The sequence below is a fragment of the Papio anubis genome, chromosome 1 (genome assembly GCF_008728515.1).
Source record: "Papio anubis isolate 15944 chromosome 1, Panubis1.0, whole genome shotgun sequence".
NCBI lineage: Eukaryota > Metazoa > Chordata > Mammalia > Primates > Cercopithecidae > Papio > Papio anubis.
In genome coordinates this window covers 99,690,006-99,710,377 of record NC_044976.1, presented here as the reverse complement: position 1 = coordinate 99,710,377, position 20,372 = coordinate 99,690,006, and the positions used below count along the sequence as shown (strand labels likewise).

At 35.8% G+C, this 20,372-nt stretch overlaps 1 protein-coding gene across 6 annotated transcripts in view; it reads right to left on the bottom strand.

The window, feature by feature from the left end:
- Positions 1 to 5,043: 5,043 nt before the first annotated feature.
- Positions 5,044 to 20,372, bottom strand: part of SLC30A7 (solute carrier family 30 member 7) — a 90,769-nt gene continuing 75,440 nt past the window's right edge. For 2 of the 6 annotated variants that reach the window (XR_004176516.1, XM_009213823.4), the window contains exons 11-12: positions 11,830 to 11,922; positions 5,044 to 11,509 (exon numbers count right to left, since the gene is read on the bottom strand). Coding sequence is in view for 3 of the 6 variants with exons in the window: in XM_009213823.4 (XP_009212087.1) it covers positions 11,875 to 11,922 (48 nt within the window). In the remaining 3 variants the exon portion in view is untranslated. Of the gene's footprint in view, positions 11,923 to 15,468; positions 17,123 to 20,372 lie in introns of those variants that run through there. The other 4 variants (XR_004176515.1, XM_003892275.5, XR_004176517.1 and 1 more) reach the window with 2 other exon arrangements.

The window sequence follows — 20,372 nt, the reverse complement described above, 5'->3', positions numbered from 1 at the left end:
CTAGATACAGAACAGTTTCATCACCCACAAGATCTCCCACTCTCCCTTTATATTCATCCCCTAGTTCATTCCTCCTTATTGTTAAGTAGTGTTCTCTCATATGGATAGACTACAGTTTGTTTATCCATTTTTATCCATTCACTATTTGAGAGATAAGTGGTTTGTTTCCACTTTCTAGCGATTATGTATAAAGTTGTTAAAACATTAACATAACAGGTTTTTGCCTGATATCCGGAGGGATTGCTGGATTACATGATTAAGTGTGCACCTAATTTTATAAGAAACTGCCAAAATGATTTCCAAAGTGCTTGTACATTTTGCATTCTAGCCAGCATTGTATTATCTTTGCCAGCACTTCATATTGGCAGTATTTTGAACTATCCCGATAGGTGTGTAGTGGTGTCTTTTTTTTTTTTTTTTTTTTTGGAGACAAAGTTTTGCAGTTGTTGCCCGGGCAGGAGTGCAATGGCATGATCTCGGCTCACCACAACCTCTGCCTCCTGGGTTCAAGCTATTCTCATGCCTCAGCCTCCCAAGTAGCTGGGATTACAGGCACGTGCCACCACGCCCAGCTAATTTTATATTTTTAGTAGAGACGGGGTTTCTCCGTGTTGGTCAGTCCGGTCCCGAATTCCCGACCTCAGGTGATCTGCCTGCCTCGGCCTCCCAAATTGCTGGGATTACAGGCGTGAGCCACCGTGCCCGGCCGCAGTGGTGTCTTTGTTGTGGTTTTAATTTGTATTTCCCAATGCCTAATGATGTGGATCATCTTTTCATGTGCTTATTCACCATTCTTATATCTTATTTGATGAAGCATCTCTTCATGTCTTTTGCCTACTTTTAAATTGGATGGTTTCCATATGGTTAAATTTTGAGTGTTTGTTACATATTCTGGATAAAAGCTTTTGTAAGATATATGACTTGCAAATATTTTCTCCCCATCTGTAGCTTGTCCTTTCATTCCCTTAACCATTTTTGATAAAGCAAACATTTTAAATTTTGATTAAATCCAGTTTATGTTTTCTTATATGGATTATGCTTCTGTTGCCATGTCTAAGATCCCATCACCAAATTCAACAGACTCAATATTTGTATGAAGTGAGTTTTAGATCCACACTCATTTTTTTTTGGCATGTAGATGTTTAGTTACAACATCTTGATAAGAAGACTATTCTTCCATTGAATTGTTTCTGCACCATTGTAAAAATCATTAAGCCATATTTATGTAGGTCTCTTTCTGAACTCTTGCTGTTCTGTTGATCTGTGTGTCTCTCCCTTCTGTGATACTATGCTGTCTTAACTACTTTAGCTTTATGGTAAATCTTAAAAACAGGTGGTGTGGTTCCTTTAACATTCTTTTTTCAAAGTAGTTTTAGCTATTCTAGTTCCTTTGCCTTTCCATATAAATGTTAGAATGAGCTTGTTGACATATACAAAAGAGCTTGTGAGATTTTGATTGGAATTGTTTGAGATGGTGTAGACATTTTGGGGTTTATTCTGTTTTGGGTTTGCCCAACTTCTTGACTCTAGGTGTACGTCACCAAACTTGGGAAGTTTACAGCCATTATTTCTTCAGATCTTCCTTCAGCACTATATACTTTATCCTGTCTTTGAGAAATTCCGGTAAATATAAATGTTAGACATTTCTTACTGTCCCACGGGTTCCTGAGCTCTGTTCATTGTTGTTGTTGCAGTCTGTTTTCTCTGTTGCCCAGAGCTGATAATTTTTATCCATCTATGAATTCACTGACTCTTTTCTCTGTCTTCTCCATTCTGCTGTTGAGTCCGTTCTGTATGTTTTTAAAATTTTGGTTACTGTTCTAAAATTTCCATTTGGTTATTTTTGTATCTTCTGTTTTTTATTTTAACATTTGTTGCAAGATTATTTGATTTCTTTGTCACGTATTTTTCTGTAGGTGTCTGAGCATTTCATATAGCATTTTTGTATTGCTTGTTTGAGCATTTTAAATATCTGCTTTAAGGTCTTTGTTAGGTAATTCTAAGACTGATATCTCAGTTTTAGCATCTATTGATTTTCTGTAAGTTGAAATTTTTGCAGCACTTTGTCAAGTAATTTTGGATTATAGCTTGGCATTTTGAATATTACGTTGTGAGTTGCTGGGTCTTGTTCAGATTTAATGGAGAATATCAATCTTTTTGTTTTAGCAGGCAACCAACCTGTTAGGTTCAGGATACAATTATCAGATTGCTCTTTATGGGCTACAGTTCCAGTGTAAGTTCAGTTTTCAAAGACTGCAGTTCTCTTTGGATCTATTTCAAGTTTGTGGCCTGCAGTTTGGGACTTACGAAGTAGTCTGTTGGATAGTTTAGTTCTCAAGATTCTCAAGGCTAAGTAGAACCAGATCCAAGCATTAGTGATTTGAGGATGATCCTTGGCGTTCGTAAACAACTTTATGAGATTGCTTTCCTAGTTTCCTCCCACTCCATAATCTCTCCACTACTTCCTGGTTCCCTGGGCTCCCTTTCTTGGTTGGTCCTCTGGCCAGAAACTTGGGGATCTAGTTACTCTACTCTGTTGCTATTTCATACCTTCATGACTGGGCCTGCATTCTGACCCATGTGGAGGGGGTACAGAGAGAAAAAAAAGCAACAGGGTTGCTGTACCCTTTTAAAACCATAACTCGACCAAACAGAAATATTCCCCTCCCTCAAAGTTTTAGTTCCTGTGGGCTTCCATAACTGTTGGCCACCACCACAGGATTGCCTGGGGGAAGCTTTTGGAAGGCAGTGGGAAGTCTTCCCTCCAACTAATGTTAACAACAAATGTAGTAACTTTGCCTTCTTTTGAAGTCTGTAGAAACCGACATGACCTATGTACAAATTATTGCTCATGGGGAAAGTAGTATGATGCACATACGGGACAATAAACCCTGTAAAGCTGAACATTATGATCTAACTTATTGTCTAGGGTGGAAGACAGCAACGGCTAATCAGATGGACCTTACTTTATTTGTAATTTTACAAGTCAAAATGATAAAAGTCCAAGCCAAATGGCCAAGCCAAGCCTTAATTGCTATGAAAGTGCTCCTGCTTATATGTGAATCTGAATATCTTGTTTACTTAAAAAATACCACATTTAAAAAATGCCATTTGGTGACTATGTTCAGGAAATACTTTTTATGATGTCTTTGTATTATTTTGTTTTATTCTTTAGTTTCAGCAGTTGCTCTCTCACAAAGAGTATTATTCACTTTAACAATTCATAGATAATCACTTTTCGAAGAGTTACACTTTACATTAAAAAGCAAAAATCATCCATTTTTTCAATAAATTGCCTTGCCTACACTGTGCCAGACTATGCATTTCTTACTGTTAACATTAGCAGATAAATTTGAATTGTGAATTTAAATGTTGGTAGCATGTGCTAAGCCTGAATTTCATGGTAGACTTTTTTTTGCCTCAAAGTAGAACTGGATGACCTGATAATGTTTTAATGAACGAAAATCCAATTAAAATGCTGTTTCCGTTTTTTTCTCGGAAAGAATGGAAAAAAATAGTAAACTGCTATCATTCTGTCTACACCTATTGAACCTGTTTGCTCCTCCTTGTCTCTGCTGTTATTTTTGCTCTAGACTAATGAAAAGTTTGGTGCCATAATCAAGGGTTTGATTTAATAAGGAGGGAAAGAAATGCATTTAAGTTTCAAAAGTTGTTCAGAAGAGTTTACACTTGATAAGCATTAGAGAGCCACTCAAGATTCCTGAGCTAGAGGACTGCAAGTGGAAACTGGGAAAGCAAGACCAGTGTAACAGAGGGTGGCTTCTGTGGTTAGGAAAACCAAAACTCTACATAAGATTGGCCACTGCAGTACTGTACCAAACAACTTCCTAACCCAGTGTATAAACAGAAGAGACTGCTCTGTAGGAGTGTTGACAGGCCACTGTAGAATTCGGCCAGAGGCTAATTCCAGAGAACACAGGATAGGTAGGGAGTCTCAATCTAGCAGGTATGCAGAGGGGCCAGCCCCAGGCATTCAGGAAGCCAGGACAGGGCAAATCTTTCAAAAGCGCCTGGACAAAAGTTGGATTCAACAAAAATTCCTTGTACTCTCTGCCAAAGCCAGAATTGTTTGGGTGGGGGCTGGAATGGAGGTGACTAGAGCTGGACAAGGAAAGTGATTCTGCTTGCAATCATCAGTGAAATCCTGGAATAGGGCAGTGGGAATGGAAAAGAATGTAAACGATTTCAAAGGAAGAAAGACATTTTATGATAAGGGATTCAGGAAATGGAGGTGATAAAGGCATTGCTCAGTTTTCTAAGAATTCTATGAAGAATTCCGACAAATTGGTAGTTGAGAATTGAATGGGAAAGATTTGTTTTCTTCAATTTTGAATGGGATATGCTGGTAGTTCTGCCATGAATGTGACAAGAAGCCACTGATGGCCTTGAAGCAACTTCTACAAGATAGGAGTGAAGCTATACTACTAGGAGCTATGGAAATGGTTAGAAAGGAGGTAGAAGCAGCAAATGTAGACCACATACAAGGAATCTGACAGCAGACATGCTGAGGATAAAGCCTTGAAGTATGGCAGAGATTGATAGTAAAGAAGCTGCTTTGGTAAGAAGACATTTGAGAAGGAAGGTGACATGAGTGGTGCCTGAGATATTGTGGAAGAAGTTATTTTAAAAAGGAATTGCTTCTAATTAGAGAGAAAAATTTGGAAGGATAATGGAGGCTCACATCAGATGCTTTGGCTTTCATGTCATATAAGACTAAGTCATCCATAGAAACTGAGATGAGAGAACAATTTGGGAGTGATGGAAATATCTGGAAGTAAATACTTTGAGACATGTTTATGAGGTCAAATGCTGACTAAGAGCCACAATGAGGCTGTTCACAATGTAGAGAAACTTCCAGCCTCCTACCATCTCTTCTCTCCTAATGAGTTCTGCCGTTTCTTGGCTCTGAGAATCCTTCTTTGCCTTTCATTCCTTAAGTCCTCTAGAATCTATTCCAATACCTGTAAGATTCACAATGTTCATTTCAGTTCATCAAACTGATTGATAGACACAATTCAGGTAGAGATTTTTAAACAGAAATTTTATTGAAAGAATTTTGATACAGTTCATGATTCTTTTTAAATACATATGAAGTTTAACAAAATATATACATGAATGAGTTCAAGTAGAAAATGTGAAATATACATTATAGATTTGTTGTATTGCACTTGGGCAAATCATATTTGCTCACTTCAGCATATTCAAACCAAATCACAACATAGTCTTTTAAAGTTGACATTATAACTTAGCCTTGTACTCAAACATTTTAAGAAATGTTTTGATGCCATAGTCTTCACCAAAAGAATCAAACCCAAATTCTAACTTGGCCATATGTTTAACCACCACTGAAGGCAGGGAGGTAAAGTGTTGTAGGGGTGTTTAAAATATACTAAGAAGGGATTTGGCAATTTTCCATTCACAGTATTTCCAATATAAAAGACTCATTCTGTTTATCAAACTCACAAAGTTGGGGGGAATATCACTTGGGAAAAAATTTCACTGAATTGCTATTAAGGGAAGCAATGAAGTTACTTGACAAACTATTGACAGGATGTCTAGTTCAAAATAGAATTTTCATTGAGGCTAACTGTAGCACAATATGTGATACATAAAATTCAAATATTAAAATTCAAAATAAAAAAATTTTCCCTGCTAGTATAAAGTAGAAGTTCTATAATGGAAATAACAATGAAAACAGATGAAAAATCAGTGAAGAAATAGAGGGAGGTGCTACTAAAATGTGTTTGAGGGGAAAAAGAGAAAGGTAAAAAATAATTCTGGGAATATTTAAATCAGTAATTGAATACATGTAGTGTTGTCTTTAAAGTACCTTCAAGAAAGACCTCTTTCGTTCTGGATGACAATACATCAGGATAAATGAAATATGTGAATATGGCAATTTTCCATAAAAACAAAGGAGACTATGGAGACTGTCTGGTTCCTGACTTGGCCATACAAAATACAGAAAATTCAAGTGACCCAGGTTCCACAGTCCCAATTCTGTCAAATTTCGATCCAACAATTTGTAAAATGGATAACATCTTTATACTTCCACTGTATATGAAAAAGAATGAGCAGCTCACAGGGCTACTTAAAAAAAATGGCCGAGGTGAATATATAGTCATTTATTTGTGCAAAAATGCCAAAGAAATGCTGAGATGTCTGCTGTAAAAAACAGTAAATTATTGGTTTTACCTATCCCTAACTCTTACTTTTGACACAACTATCTAAAATGTTCACTAGTTAACCATTTACTGAGCGTGTAAATCCATGAGGATCAAAGAATGCATAAGAGAAAGATATTCTTTATTACAAGCTTTCCAACATCATGATCACAATTACAAATAATTTTCAAGGCTGTTGTAAGAAGTCAACATTAAATGTTAAGTTTAAGCATAGATTACTACTATTTATGCAACATAGTTCTTGGTTTTGAAAGGTGTGCATAAAATGTAATGTAAATCAAATCTACTTATCCCTCTCCTGCAGTACAAAATTGCTTGTACTTTTGGGGAAGATAATTCCCTAATAAACTAAATTAAGGTCTCTCGGGTAGAAGTTCAGTTTCTCTCTTCACACGGCCACAGAGGGTACTATCTTTTGATTTAGTCCCTTAAGCAGCTTACTCTGCAATACCAACAAAACTCTATGTTTTAAATAGTCTTAAAAGTGCTTAAGGGAGTTCTGGTTCCTCTTTTTGGCCTGCACAGTTTAAGATCAATGGGAAAGGTAGGAAATAAGCGTAAGGGCACTGGAAGAAGGAATGAGTCTGAATAATGTATAATGACTGTTCCCCCATACCAATTTTGTCATGGTGATTGTTCACTAATTTTACAGGAGAGTCTATTGAGATCTGCTACAACTTCTTGGATCTTTGAAGCACTGCTGAATGACATACACAAAGCAGAGCAGATGTCAGCACCTGATTAATCAGTGCTCTACTACTGGCTATATTCCCCAGGCAGGTCACTTAAATTATCTCCAAACAGCTTCCTCATCTGTAAAAAGGATACAAATCCCTTCCTCACAGAGAAGTTATGAGAATTAGAGGACATTTGAAAATGCTCTGTCAATCATAAAATCATGCAAAATTATTCCTTTGTAGAAATTTGAGGCTTAAATGGAATAACATGAAGGCCACACTAAGAGTCTGGCACATAAATACTTACTAACCTTGCCTTCTGTGTAATCTGCAGTTAGGAAATATAAACCGAAGACACCCTGGTCAGACTCACATCCATTTGGCTTTAAACAGAACTGTCCTTCTCTGCTCCTTTTCTCTTTTTTTTTTTTTTTGGATTCATAATCTTTCATTGTATCTGAGGCTATCTTGAGCCTCTGGTTGAGATCTGGGTCACTAAGGCTTCTGGGGGATCATGTCTTCAACAAGCCTTCCCATGAATGTCCAAACAAAATATAATTTCCTTTTATTTATTTATTTATTTTACCAAAGTTCTTATGAATTGGAAAATAATTTGTTTCAAAGATGGTGATGAAAGGAAAAAAACAAATTTAACTTTCCAAAGGTAATGCTTTTATGAAGAGTTAGAATTTAGTATTTGGAATTCTGGTTAAGACTTCAACATTTTACCTTACTTAAAAGATTTGTTTTATGTAACATTTAATGCCCAGTTTTGCATGGCTCTAAAAATCTTTAACATGCAAAAGCTTTTCCAGTGACTGGAAGCCAACATGACAAGACTGAAATGGAATGACCTGTGAATTAGCCTGGTTTATAAAAAAATACCAGTTCAGAGAACATAAACAAAATAAAGAAACTAAGCAATCCTTACAATGGATTTAGCCTTGGGCAATTAACAGAAAAATTCACTCATAAAAGGATCCATTTTACAGATACCATTTTTTAAAATGTCAGGAACTGGCTTTATAAGAGTAAAAAAGTTAAAATTAATTACAACATCTTCCATAAAGAATATTATGGAAATAATTATATATGAAAAATGAGACAATAAAAGTCCATTTATAAAGTGCCTTAATGTACCAAAAAAAGGAGGTTAGATGTCCTTTATTTACAAATCATATTTAATCCCATTTACAGAAAGGCAAATATTACACTGGAGAGGCAGCATAATAGAGTATAAAGAACTCTATTCTGATTTTCAGTCAGAAGATCTGAATCTTTTTGGCTTTGCCACTAATTATCTCTGTGACTTTGAGCAAATGAGAGCTTTTCTGGGCTTCGGTTTTCTCATCTGTAAAATGAGAGGTAGAACTAGACTGCTTCTAAGGCCAGTCCTTGCTTAGATGTAAAATTCTATGTTAAGCAATGTAAATATGGTTCTTAAATTTTGGCATTACATAACAGGGTTCTACCATATTAATAATCTCTGTAAAAACTGATTATTCCATAGTAGGTAGGTAAAAACATTATAGAACTGTGATCAAATACATTTTGAGTTCATGATTTGGCTGCTGTACAAAGGTGCAAAAAAGTCATAGCATTTTGGTTACTGATATACATGTGTAGGTTTTCAGGAATGCTGACAAATTCCAAATATAAGGGAAATGACAGCACAAGAACACTGACCTACAGATAAACTAGATACTGTCCTTCACAAAGACACATGGGGAGTTAGCAAACTGAGGAAGCTGTGGATATGTTAAGCCCTTCATCTTGAGGAATATAATCTGTATTTAAAAAACCAAAGCTCGTGGCTGAGCACGGTGGCTCATGCCTGTAATCTCAGCACTTTGGGAGGCCGAGGCAGGAGGATGACCTGAGGTCACGAGTTTAAGACCAGCCTGGCCAACATGGTAAAACCCTGTCTCTGCTAAAAATACAAAAATTAGCCAGGCGTGGTGGTGGGTGCCTGTAATCCCAGTTACTCAGGGGGCTGAGACAGAAGAATCGCTTGAACCTGGGAGGCGGAGGTTGCAGTGAGCTGAGATTGCACCAATGCACTCCAGCCTGGGCAACAAGAGTGAAATTCCATCTAAAACAAACAAACAAAAAAAAACCCCAAAAAACCAAAGCTAGTATAGCTATATTTCTGTTTGGGAAGGTTTACCAGGCAAGGTAAACTGTCCCTGAGCAATACAAATTTGTTGTCCAGAGAATATTTTGAATTTTAAAAATATTGGCAAAGTTATATTCAGATACGGGGTTTTTGTGTGTTTTTGTTTTTGTTTTTTTGGTAAGAGTTAGCCCAATATCAGGGACATTGTAAATTAATTTTATAATAATAATCAGGTAGTATTTCTCATTGGAATTATCAACTTTAGTAATACACATGTGCCAAGAACACTAATAAGACAAAATATTTCCTAAGAGTGACAAAAAAAGTTGCTTTTTCTCACTAATTTTTTACTGCTGCACACATAGGTATACTGGCATTTAATTAAAGCATAAATGTTAATGCTGACTTGCTAACTGATATGAGCTGGCAATATTATGTAACAAATGCAAATTCACATCAGTCTAACACTATATAAACATACTCATGCATTTGTGTACTGATAGTACAAATAAAATGATTCATATTTTGACAAAAACTAAACTTGGAATGGAGAGCTCTGTGAAAGGCAGACTTGGGTCTTCAAATATCTCCATATGTGAAATATCAGTAGTTATACATACTCAGTTTTTAAAGGCACACATCCAAAATCTCCCTTCATCTAGATCTGTCATTTTCTCTATCTAATACGCCAAAACCCACAAAATATCCCAGAGTTCTCTCAGACTTGGTGGTAGTTGCAAACTTCTAAATGACTACTTATATTTGTAGAAAAACCAGTACCATTATCAGGACACTTCCTTTTGAACTTTCCCTCTTAAAAGACCTCAACAGTTGTTTTAAGCACATACTACTGCAGTAAATCATAGCTTTCAAACCACCTGGCAGTAAGCAAACATGTTTAGAAAATACTACTTTGCCTGCAGAAAAGAGACTATTGATAGACTTCATGGCAATCTGCAGCAGTTTAGAAAAGAATGAAGAAAGTGGTCTAGTTCTCCTAACAGAGAGTAGTTTATAGATGTAGGTCAGAAATACGGGAAAAGACACTCTGAAACTTAGAATCAACAAGGATTTCTGCTTATTGATCTACATTCTTAATCATCATATCCATCCTGCAGGGTTTTTTCTCCCACATTTACAATTTTTTTAAAGTTAAAAGGGAATACGTATGGTAAAATGAAGTATGATGGGAAAATCAGATCGTTATCTATCCATAAAACACAGAGAATACTTAAGTAGAGTGTTCAAGCACTTACCTCAAATTGCAATTTTATTTTTCAGATATATAAGAACCTAGAAAATCAACTTAGTACTTACTTCCTAGATCCCTGTGTTAGGAAAAGTTCTACATCACCACATTTCCTCTGTACCTTTAATAATTCAAACTCAATAAAATGCTGCTTTAGGATTCCTGAAAGCAATTGTATTTGTGCAAAGCCTAAACAGGAAAACAAAGTGGATGACTTGGCATTTGAAGAATGAAAAAGCCAAACGGCACTGTCACAATCATTTCTGCCTTCAGTCTCCAATGCCTTTTTCTTTAATTATAAAATCCATAGAAATGGCAAGGAAAGAGATAGGGAAGTTTATCACAGATACAGTAGCTTTTACAGAAATTTGAAATTCAGCAGATGTTTTAAGTCAAAATTTTCTGTATAACAGATGAATTTGCAAAGTTTTGAAAACACAGTCCATGAAGTAATTTAAAATGTGATAATTAAATTTGTTTTAAAAAGCAAATTAAGAGCTTTTATTTTCTGATAAGATAAAACAATCAAAGAAAAATGTTCATATATCCAAACCTATGCTGGAAGTACACAAAAAGACAATTTGTATACATTACTGGCGATAGTCTTGCTTTGTATAGATTACAGAATATCCATTAAAAAAAAAAAAAAATAGCCAGGCATGGTGGCTCACACCTGTAATTGCAGCACTTTGGGAGGCTGAGGCAGGCAGATCGCGAGGTCAAGAGATTGAGACCATCCTGGCCAACACGGTGAAATCTCGTCTCTACTAAAAATACAAAAATTATCTGGGTGTGGTGGCACACGTCCATAGTCCCAGCTACTCAGGAGGCTGAGGCAGGAGAATAGCTTAAACCCAGGAGGTGGAGGTTACAGTGAGCTGAGACCACGCCACTGCACTCCAGCCTGGCGACAGAGCGACACTCCATCTCAAAAAATAAAAAATAAAAATAAACCATACATGACTTTTGATGGTACATTTCTATGCTGGCAGATACATTTTCAGATACAAAGGCACTTTGAAAACCCAATATGGTTTGGTTCATAAGTTTGCAAGGTACAAACAATTTTACAAACATGATTATACTGAAGAACGTCAACAATTGTGACATTACTTATAGAACAGATTTCCAATTTCTTTCTTTTTTTTTTTTTTTTAAAAAAAAGGAATACTGGTTTTGTGGGAATGAAAGCAGTGGTTTCCAGCAGCTTCAGTGAAGACATTCCAGAAGACTGGAGGCCACAATCTGAAATTCTTACTGGCTGGGATGAGAGGATGATGGTGTGGGCATTCAACATGAAAACAAACAAACAAACAAAAACCAAAAACAAAAAAAGAAAGAAAAAAGGACAAATCAACACCCTAAACCAAAAACCTCAGAAGTCAAAAAGATTTGGAGGAAAGAGCACAAAAGAAAAGACCAAAAGTCCAGGAGATATCCTCTTAAATCTGATCGCTTAGCTGTGAACTCCCCACAGAGCGTAAACGGCTGACTCTACCCAGTCTACTTAGTGCTCGGGAGTTGTAGTGATAATTTCTCACTTTTAAAAAGCTGGGTACAATGTTTTGGATCGTACAGTACCAGAAAAATTTGGTCCATAAAAGGTGCATAATTTCTTTCCATTCACTACATGGCTGCAAAGTCAATCTGTACATAGAGCTGCCTCACTCCAGCCTGAAAAGTAAAAAAAAAAAAAAAAAGTTAGAAAATCAAACAAGCTAATAACACCCTACACATTTCAGGAAAGTAATTCTTTTCTTTTACAAATCTCGCTTTGAAAAAAAAAGAAATTATTATTTCAGAAACAAATATATTCATAAGCTACAAAAAAGAATCTCCATTTACCACTACAAAACAACAACAACAACAACAAAAGAGCCATGTTAACAGTCACACACCCTATCCAGATATCCAGGTGATACTTAGAAAAATGCAGTTCTCTTTCTACAATTACAGAGTAATTACAGAGTAATTACAGAGAATTGTAATTCCCTTTCTACAATGCTTGACTGGTTGGCTCCTAGCTGAAATTCATACATCAACCCTGTCTAAATCCTCCTATGATAAATGATTAGTAAACAATCTAGCAAGTATAACTATCTATTGGAATTATTTTGCACTCCAAGTCCTCTCTTCTGTTTTGGATACGAACTTGCTACTCAAGGATACTGCTCTCTAAATTCTCCCCAATATCTTCTGTATTATCAATTTACTCCCTCTCAACTGGATCACTTCTATTAGCATACAAACACACTGTAGCTGTTTCTAGCTTTGAAAAAACCTCATGAGAAATTATCTTTTGGGTACAATGTACACTATTCAGGTGACAGTTGCACTAAAAGCCCAAACTTCACTACTATGCATATATCCTAGTAACAAAACTGCACCTGTACCCCCTAAAGCTATTTAAAACAAAAACAAAAACAAAACAAAACCAAAAAACCCCTTTACTTAGCCCTACGTCTCCTTTTGGGCTCCCAATCTCCACTCTTCTTTACAGAAAAAGCCTCAAAAGAGTTATCCATATTTGCTGTCTACAATCCTTCTTCTCACTTCTCTCTTGAACTCATTTCAACCAATCTTTTGCTTCCCAACACTTCCTCAAAACTGTTTGTCCAGGTCACATCCACATTGCTCACATTAATACCAATTCTCAGGCCTCTTCCTACTTCACCTATCAGTGAGAATACAGATGGTCACTCCCGCCTACTAAACATATATATATGTATATTTTCCCTTTTGGCTTCCAGAGAATATTCACTGCCTGCCCTTTTACCTCACTTATCAGTCTTTCTCAGTCTCCTTTGCTAGTTCTTCCTTCTCTCTGAAAACTGAAATCCCCAAAGGCTAAAGAAAAAAATAAAGCTTGGTACAAGAGCTAGTAAATACCTCAGCAGTCACTCCCAATACACCTACCACCTTGTGATATATTATACAACTTATTCAAGGTGTTTATTGTTTATTGACCTCTCACTATAATATAATCTCTCCGAGATAAAGGATTTGGTCTTCTTTTTTACATTGCTGACTCCTAGAACCTCAAGTGGGAGCCAGCACACAGTAAGTGATCAATAAGTATTTGTTGAATTAACTGAAATTCCACTAATTTCCTTCTTTCAACCCAAAATGATCTATTTTTAATTAAAGGAACCCATCAGTCACAATAAGCCCTTTTTTCTCAGTACCACAGAATAAAAGGTAAATTGGAATATTTAATAGGAAAAAACCAGAGTGGGGAAAAAATCTATTAGCATTACCTTTTCACAGTAATTTCTGGACCCCTCAAAGCACTGTTTTCTAGCTTGACTTTTTTTCTAGAATTCAGGTAGGAGGGCACTGTACAATACTAAGTGCTTGAAAGGATTCAGGAACTACTCAAATGGATAAAAGGCTTGACAGGCTCTAGAAGCTTGCCAGCAAAAGAAACATATTTTAATTTTGCTGGTGCTTCTTCTTTTTTTTTCTTTTTCTTTTTTTTAAAATAAAAGGCCTTCCTGTGGAAAGGTAAAGTTGTTACTCAAATTTAGGAAAAATATATTTAATAGTATCTGCTCCTCAGTTAAGATGATGTGGCAGAAAAAAGACAGAATTTAGTATCTATATGTTCTTGAGTTACAAATTAAAATCAAACTTCATTTTTTCTCATTTTAAAAGCGTTGATAAACACCAACCCTACTAATCTCACACAATTGTTACGTATTCATCCAATATTTGACAGATATTCAATAAATCCTTGCTATATACCAGGCATTTATAAAAGGCTATTACAAATTATTATGATTGATTACAATTATATGATCTGACATTATCCAGATGACACCTGAAATGACTGTACTTAGAAACTCTTTAAAAATTCTTATATATCAAACCATAAGAGGAAACAAATATTGTTCAAATAAATTGTCTTAATTTATTTTATTTTTCAACAACATTGTTAGGTAAAGTAAAACGGGCAAAATAAGTTGGGCTCTTTTTATTGTCTCTGTCATTTTCCTTACTCCTAGCCCTAACACAGAGAATATGGTAATAAAAAATGAAGTAGCCCAAGGCAGTCAAAAAGAAAGGAAAAACAAAGAGGCTAGATAAATTATCTTTGCATAATCATGAGTTAATTACTCAAGCTGATAACCTTCCCCTAAGGGCTTACAGCTTTCCACAAAAGCTTAGTCTAACAGGAAAAAAAAAAAAAGTCATTTTGCTTTATCCATCTGGCCTGATGAGGACAGCTTCAAGTTTTACAGATTCTCATTTTCCTCTTCCAGTTTCCTTTAAAGTAAAGAGAAAAGTGGAAGAATCCTATGGTAAGTCACCTACTCCCTGAATGCAAACTAAGTTTTCTATAGTTTGTTCACATCACAAAGACATGACAGACACTCCAACAGATGAAAACTCAGGTCCATCATAAATTCTGCCCCTAGAATGGGACCAGGAGCCAGAGGCTGGCTGACAGGTCCTTAAAATGTGAAAACCACATAGTACTCATTGCATATCCTGAGAATAATGTACAAACTATACTCCAGTCAATATTTTTATAAATTGGAAAGGCACCTAGTTATTTTGAACACTTTTATGCTCCTAAGAAAATAAATGTTAACCTGGTGCCATAGGCTTAGAATATTTTCAATACATATTTATTGTTGTAGAAAGGATAACAAATCAGAAGTAAAAAATTTAGAGAAATAAACAGGAATATGACTACAGAAAATTATTTCGACTGAACATATATTCATCTTTATCCCTTTAAAATGAAGTCTTGAAAAATTGCCTTACTCTTCCTTGTGAAACCTAAATCATTTGAGAGTTAGCAAAATAATGAGTAACTGTGACTAAATTACAAGTCAATAACAGTAACTTGAGTGTGGGTTTCTTTTTCTGTAAATTGTCTTTTGAGGCTCATTTAATATGTTAGGTACTGATCATAGTACTTGGCACATGATGAGCTCTCAATAAATGCTAGCTGCTGATGCTGTTATTATTTCCACCACTGTTCATCAACCAGTGAACACTTAAATCATGTGGATTACTTAAAAACAATAAACCTAGGGATCTGTTGGCCTCAACCTGTGGCTGTTCTCTCCAACTTCCAAAGAAGGTCAGATTCCGGTGGACTTCAAGTACAAATGATGAAGAAAGATAATGGGAAGATGGATAAGGAAAAACTGCAGAGCAGGCAACCAAAATCAATACTTAGGAAACATTAAAGCCCTTGACCAAAAGTTTAAAAGAAAAAAAAAAAAAGAAAAGGAAAAGTGGAAAAATAGTAATCCACCTTCTCCTACTTCCTACCCCCTCCCTCAAGCAGACAGAGCAAGGTTAGATGAGCCACAGGAAGGGATTATGATCCTAGGAGAGTTAACGGAGGCAGAAAGTTTCTGAAACTTGGGGCACTCTTACTTGGGCTTGTGAGGAGGCTTTTTGGTTCCTTCCTGAGTATCAGTGTTAACTTCTATTTTGAGGACAGAGAATAGAGCACAAAAAGCTGAAGCAGGAAGTTGGGGGCTTAGGACTTATTAGGCACAAGGGAGAAAGGCAGAAGAGTAGAAAAGACGGAAGAAATAAAGGTAGAAGTTCTATCAAGGAATAAATATGTATTAGGCGAGACCGTCTTTTGTGTTTTGTGGAACTGAGAATGGTAATAAACCCCAAGCATATTCTAGACTTTTCTTCAAACATATTTCTAGATGTTTCTTTAATACGTTTCCTTCAAACATTATTTCTAACAAAAAGTATGTTAAATTTTTAGGATTACAGTTATGATTGTGAAGTGTGTTATTTTAAAAAATTAACAAATACTATTGGTCAGTTTAAAACATAAGATGTTAATTGCTTTCCTAATCTAGTATCCCATTTTCTTTTCCTGTTTGTACATGAAATACAAAACATAAACTTTCCATTTTATCAATTCCCAAATGATAACTTATTAAAAAGAATTGGTGCAAGGGGAAGAAAAGGGAGAGGACTTTTTCTATGCCAGCACAAAACCTGGTACTTTACAAACTGTATTGTCACTTAATCCCAAAGCAATCTAAGTACTAAGTGGCTTTTAGCAATGCACTTGCATTAGTTTATATTCACGTACAGCAAGCCAACTTCTTTAGCAGTTAAAGATTAATTGGTAACTCTGAAAAACGAAATTAAAAAGGCTAATGCCTAAGATATAGTCACAAAGCTATAGTTTTATTAACAAAATAGAAAGTTATAATTCTTCGACTCTTAGATATTTTTTAACCAAAAACTATCACTTACATTCTAATTTAAGACTGGCTATGAGAAAGATGTACCTAAAAATGTAATAAACAAAAAGCTATAAATTATTGAAAAAATCCTTCTTTTGGTCTTTTGGAACTAAGGTCACCAGTATTTTAAATCTGTCTATAAGAAATACACCTGAAGCATCTGTGTGATCAAAAAGGGAGCAATTTGAGTTTTGTTATTTTTGATAAGTAAAATTTACAAGATATAATTTAAGATTAATTTTTTTTAATTTAAATTTCATCTCATAAAATAAAAATGCTCCTGCAAGCCTTGGCATATACTAATTGCATAAGGATCATGCATTACTAGGGTATACACAGAAAAGGAAAATAAATTCATGAAAATTTCAATTTGCATACGTCAGAACTAAAGCAGTGATCATAAAACAATTTTAAAATCATTAGGTGACAAAAAGGCTTAAAATACTTTTTCAGGGCTTAAAATATTCAAAGCTCAAATGCAGTTTCCAAAACCAAAGAAGCAGTTGAATAAACTTTCAATTTCAGTCATTTTTAAAGCCAACATTTCTAAAGTTACCAGAAGAACCTCCTTCCACTTACTTGAATGGCAACTTCAGCAGTTCCTAAGCCCCGACACAGCTGCTTGCACATTTCTAAAACTAGAAATTGCATTCCTTTTTAGAGGACAAATTGTGAGTAAGTGCCAAAGTCCTAGGAGAGTATGGGGTGTCCTAGGGCTCAACAGAAGCTCACACTATGAGGGTGAAATGACATGGCATATCTAGGAGAAAATTCAAGGTAAAGGAGGGAAAAATAATCTGGAAACATCAGTGAAAAGAAACATTACTGCTAGCCTGGTTATCTTGTTGTCCCGGAAACATGTAGAAGGTATAAAAAGGATTCAGACACATTGTGAAGGTCTTGCATGCTTCATTATGAAGGTCATGAGATAGACTTACAGTGTCTGTTAAGAAAGACACTTAGTTGTTAAAATTCTGAAATAAGTGGTATCAGCATATTGTTTTGTAGTAGTGTATGTCTTGATTACACATAAGATTAGCACTGAAGTAAATCCTAATTATACATAAGATTATTTCATTAATTTATTCCCAAAGGGACCTAATGACACATTTCTCTTTATCAGAAAGATATATTTTAGATCTCATTAAGAACTTTTTGAGCTTGTGGTTAAAAAAGACCAATGGGAACCCAATAATATTTTTCCATACTTAGCATATATAAAGATGGCTTTAATCAAATACAGTCTTTAAAATCTGTTTATACAACAAATTCATTATACATATATACTCTTCTAAGCACTGGGAATGTAAAATCATGACAGCTGGTAGGAACCTGCACACAAGTTGTACAATGTGATATGTATGACATAGAATAAAGTAATTCTGCTTTGTGGGACACTTAAGGCTTCAGAAAGAAGGTAACAATTGCATTGGATCTTCAAGTTAGAGTAGGATTTTTGTCCCACACAGAAAAGTACACAGTCTAGTGGGTTTGGAGTATAAAGTACACGGCAATGTAAAGCAGGAGAGAGACTTTAAAAGTCAGTTGGTTCACGCTAGAAAGTCTGGGCTTTATCTGGATGGCAATGAGGTGCCACCAAAGTTACTATTTTTCTTTTTATTTTGGAAGAAAACTTTTTTTTTTTTTTGAGACAGAGTCTTGCTCTGTCACCCAGGCTGGGATGCAATGGCGTGCTCTCAGCTCACTGCAACGTCTGCCTCCTAGGTTCAAGCGATTCTCCTGCCTCAACCTCCCGAGTGGCTGGGATTACAGGCAGGCACCACCATATCCGGCTAATTTTTGTATTTTTAGTAGACATGGGGTTTCACTATTTTGGTGAGGCTGATCTTGAACTCCTGACCTCAGGTGATCTGCCCGCCTTGGCCTCCCAAAGCGTTGCGATTACAGGTGTGAGCCACCATGTCTAGCCTAGTTTGAAAAAATTTAAAGTCAAAATAATAGTACAATAAATACCTGTGAACCCTTCAGCTATATTTACCAATTGTTAATATTTTGCCAGTTTGCTTCATCTCTACATATATATTTATATGCAATTTTTTAATTTTACCAAAACATTTGAAAATTAAACATCTGGATATTTTGCCATTAAATCCTTCAACATGTATCTCCTAAGAATTAAGAACAGTCTTCTATAAACACAATACCATTATCACATCCAAGAAATTTAACCACTCATACAATTAAATGAACTACTACAGTCTATAATCAAATTTCCTTGATTATCCAGCCCTTTCCTTTGTGGTTGCTTTTTTTCCCCAGTCCAAGACCCAATCAAACACCACACATTGCACTTAATTGTGAAGTTTCCTCTAATCTAGAATTATCCCCTACCTTTTTCTCCTTTCATGACATTGACACTTTTAAAATAATCCAAGTTAACAGCCTTGGATTTATATGCTGTTGAGGCTCTCACAAGCTGTATTTGTCTGGATGTTTGCCCATGGTTAGATTGAAGTTAAACGTTTTTGGTAGGAGTACCCCATAGGTCATGTTCTGTATTCCCCATGGGATCACACCAGGAGGAATATAATGTCAGTTTCAACCACAGATTTTCAACACATGGAACCTGTTTCTTCATTACATCTATGTGTTAGATCAGGGGTCCCTAACCCCCAGGCCACAGGCCAGTACTGGTCCATAGTCTGTTAGGAACGAGGCCACTCACAGCAGTGAGTGGCGGGTGAACTGTGGCATTAGATTCTCATAGGAGCACAAACCCTATTGTGAACTGCACATGTGAGGGATCTAGGCTGTGTGCTCTTTATGAGAATCTAATGCCTAATGATCTGAGGTGGAACAGTTTCATCCTAAAACCATCCCTCCTACCACCACCTTCAACCCCCGTTCATGGAAAAATTGTCTTCCACAAAGCCAGTCCCTGTTGCCAAAACGGTTAGGGACTGCTGTGTTAGATGATTCTGACAGTGGTATCAATGTCTAGGTTTTTTTGCCAAATGTTTCTAACAAACTAGACTGAGAAAAGAATTTATATTTTCTCTACCTCTTTCTTAGATGTTACTGACATGACCTTCTTATTCTCCCAATATATACACAGTGCATACCATAGTAATCAGTCTTTAATTGTCAGTCATATAGCTATGTTAACTCATGATGGCACGAGCCTTAACTGAAAGAATTTGGTTGTAGACCATGCACTAATTCATGATTCCAATTGCACTATTAAGAAAAACTCAACAGCATATAAAGTTATTAAATCACTCAGTAGGTGACCATAGTTTTGCTGTCACACAAAAAAGTTAACAGTCTGCTTTTAGCTAAAGCCACTTATTCTTATTCCAAACACTGTTTTAGAATTCTTGGCTTCAGATAGTACCTAATGTATCTTCTAAGAAATGTGCAGTAAAGGATAATATACTTTTTCTTGAAGAACTCAAATAAGTACAATGATGAGCATATAGGAACTATCTTCCTATTCCTGAAGAATATTAACTAAAACAGGTACTTCCAAAACGACTCTGTGGTTGGAAAAAAAAAATGTGGCTTTATGTTTACCTTATAGTTTAGTAGTATATATATTTATTATGTTAAATAGCATTTTTTTTTTTTTTTTTTTTTGAGACAGGGTCTTGCTCTGTGGCCCACACTAGAGTGCAACTGGATCATAATTCACTGCAGTCTCAAACTCTTGGGTTCCAGCAACCCTCCTGCCACAGCCTCCCAAGCAGCTGGGACTATAGGCGCGTGCCACCATGCCCAGCTAATTTTACGTTTTGTAGAGATGGGGTCTCACTATGTTGCCCACACTGATCTAGAAATCCTAGCCTCAAGCCATCCTCTCACCTTGGCCTTGTAAATATTTTTAAAACTACTAGTTATAAAAAATTTTAAGACCCTTAAAAAGAAGTT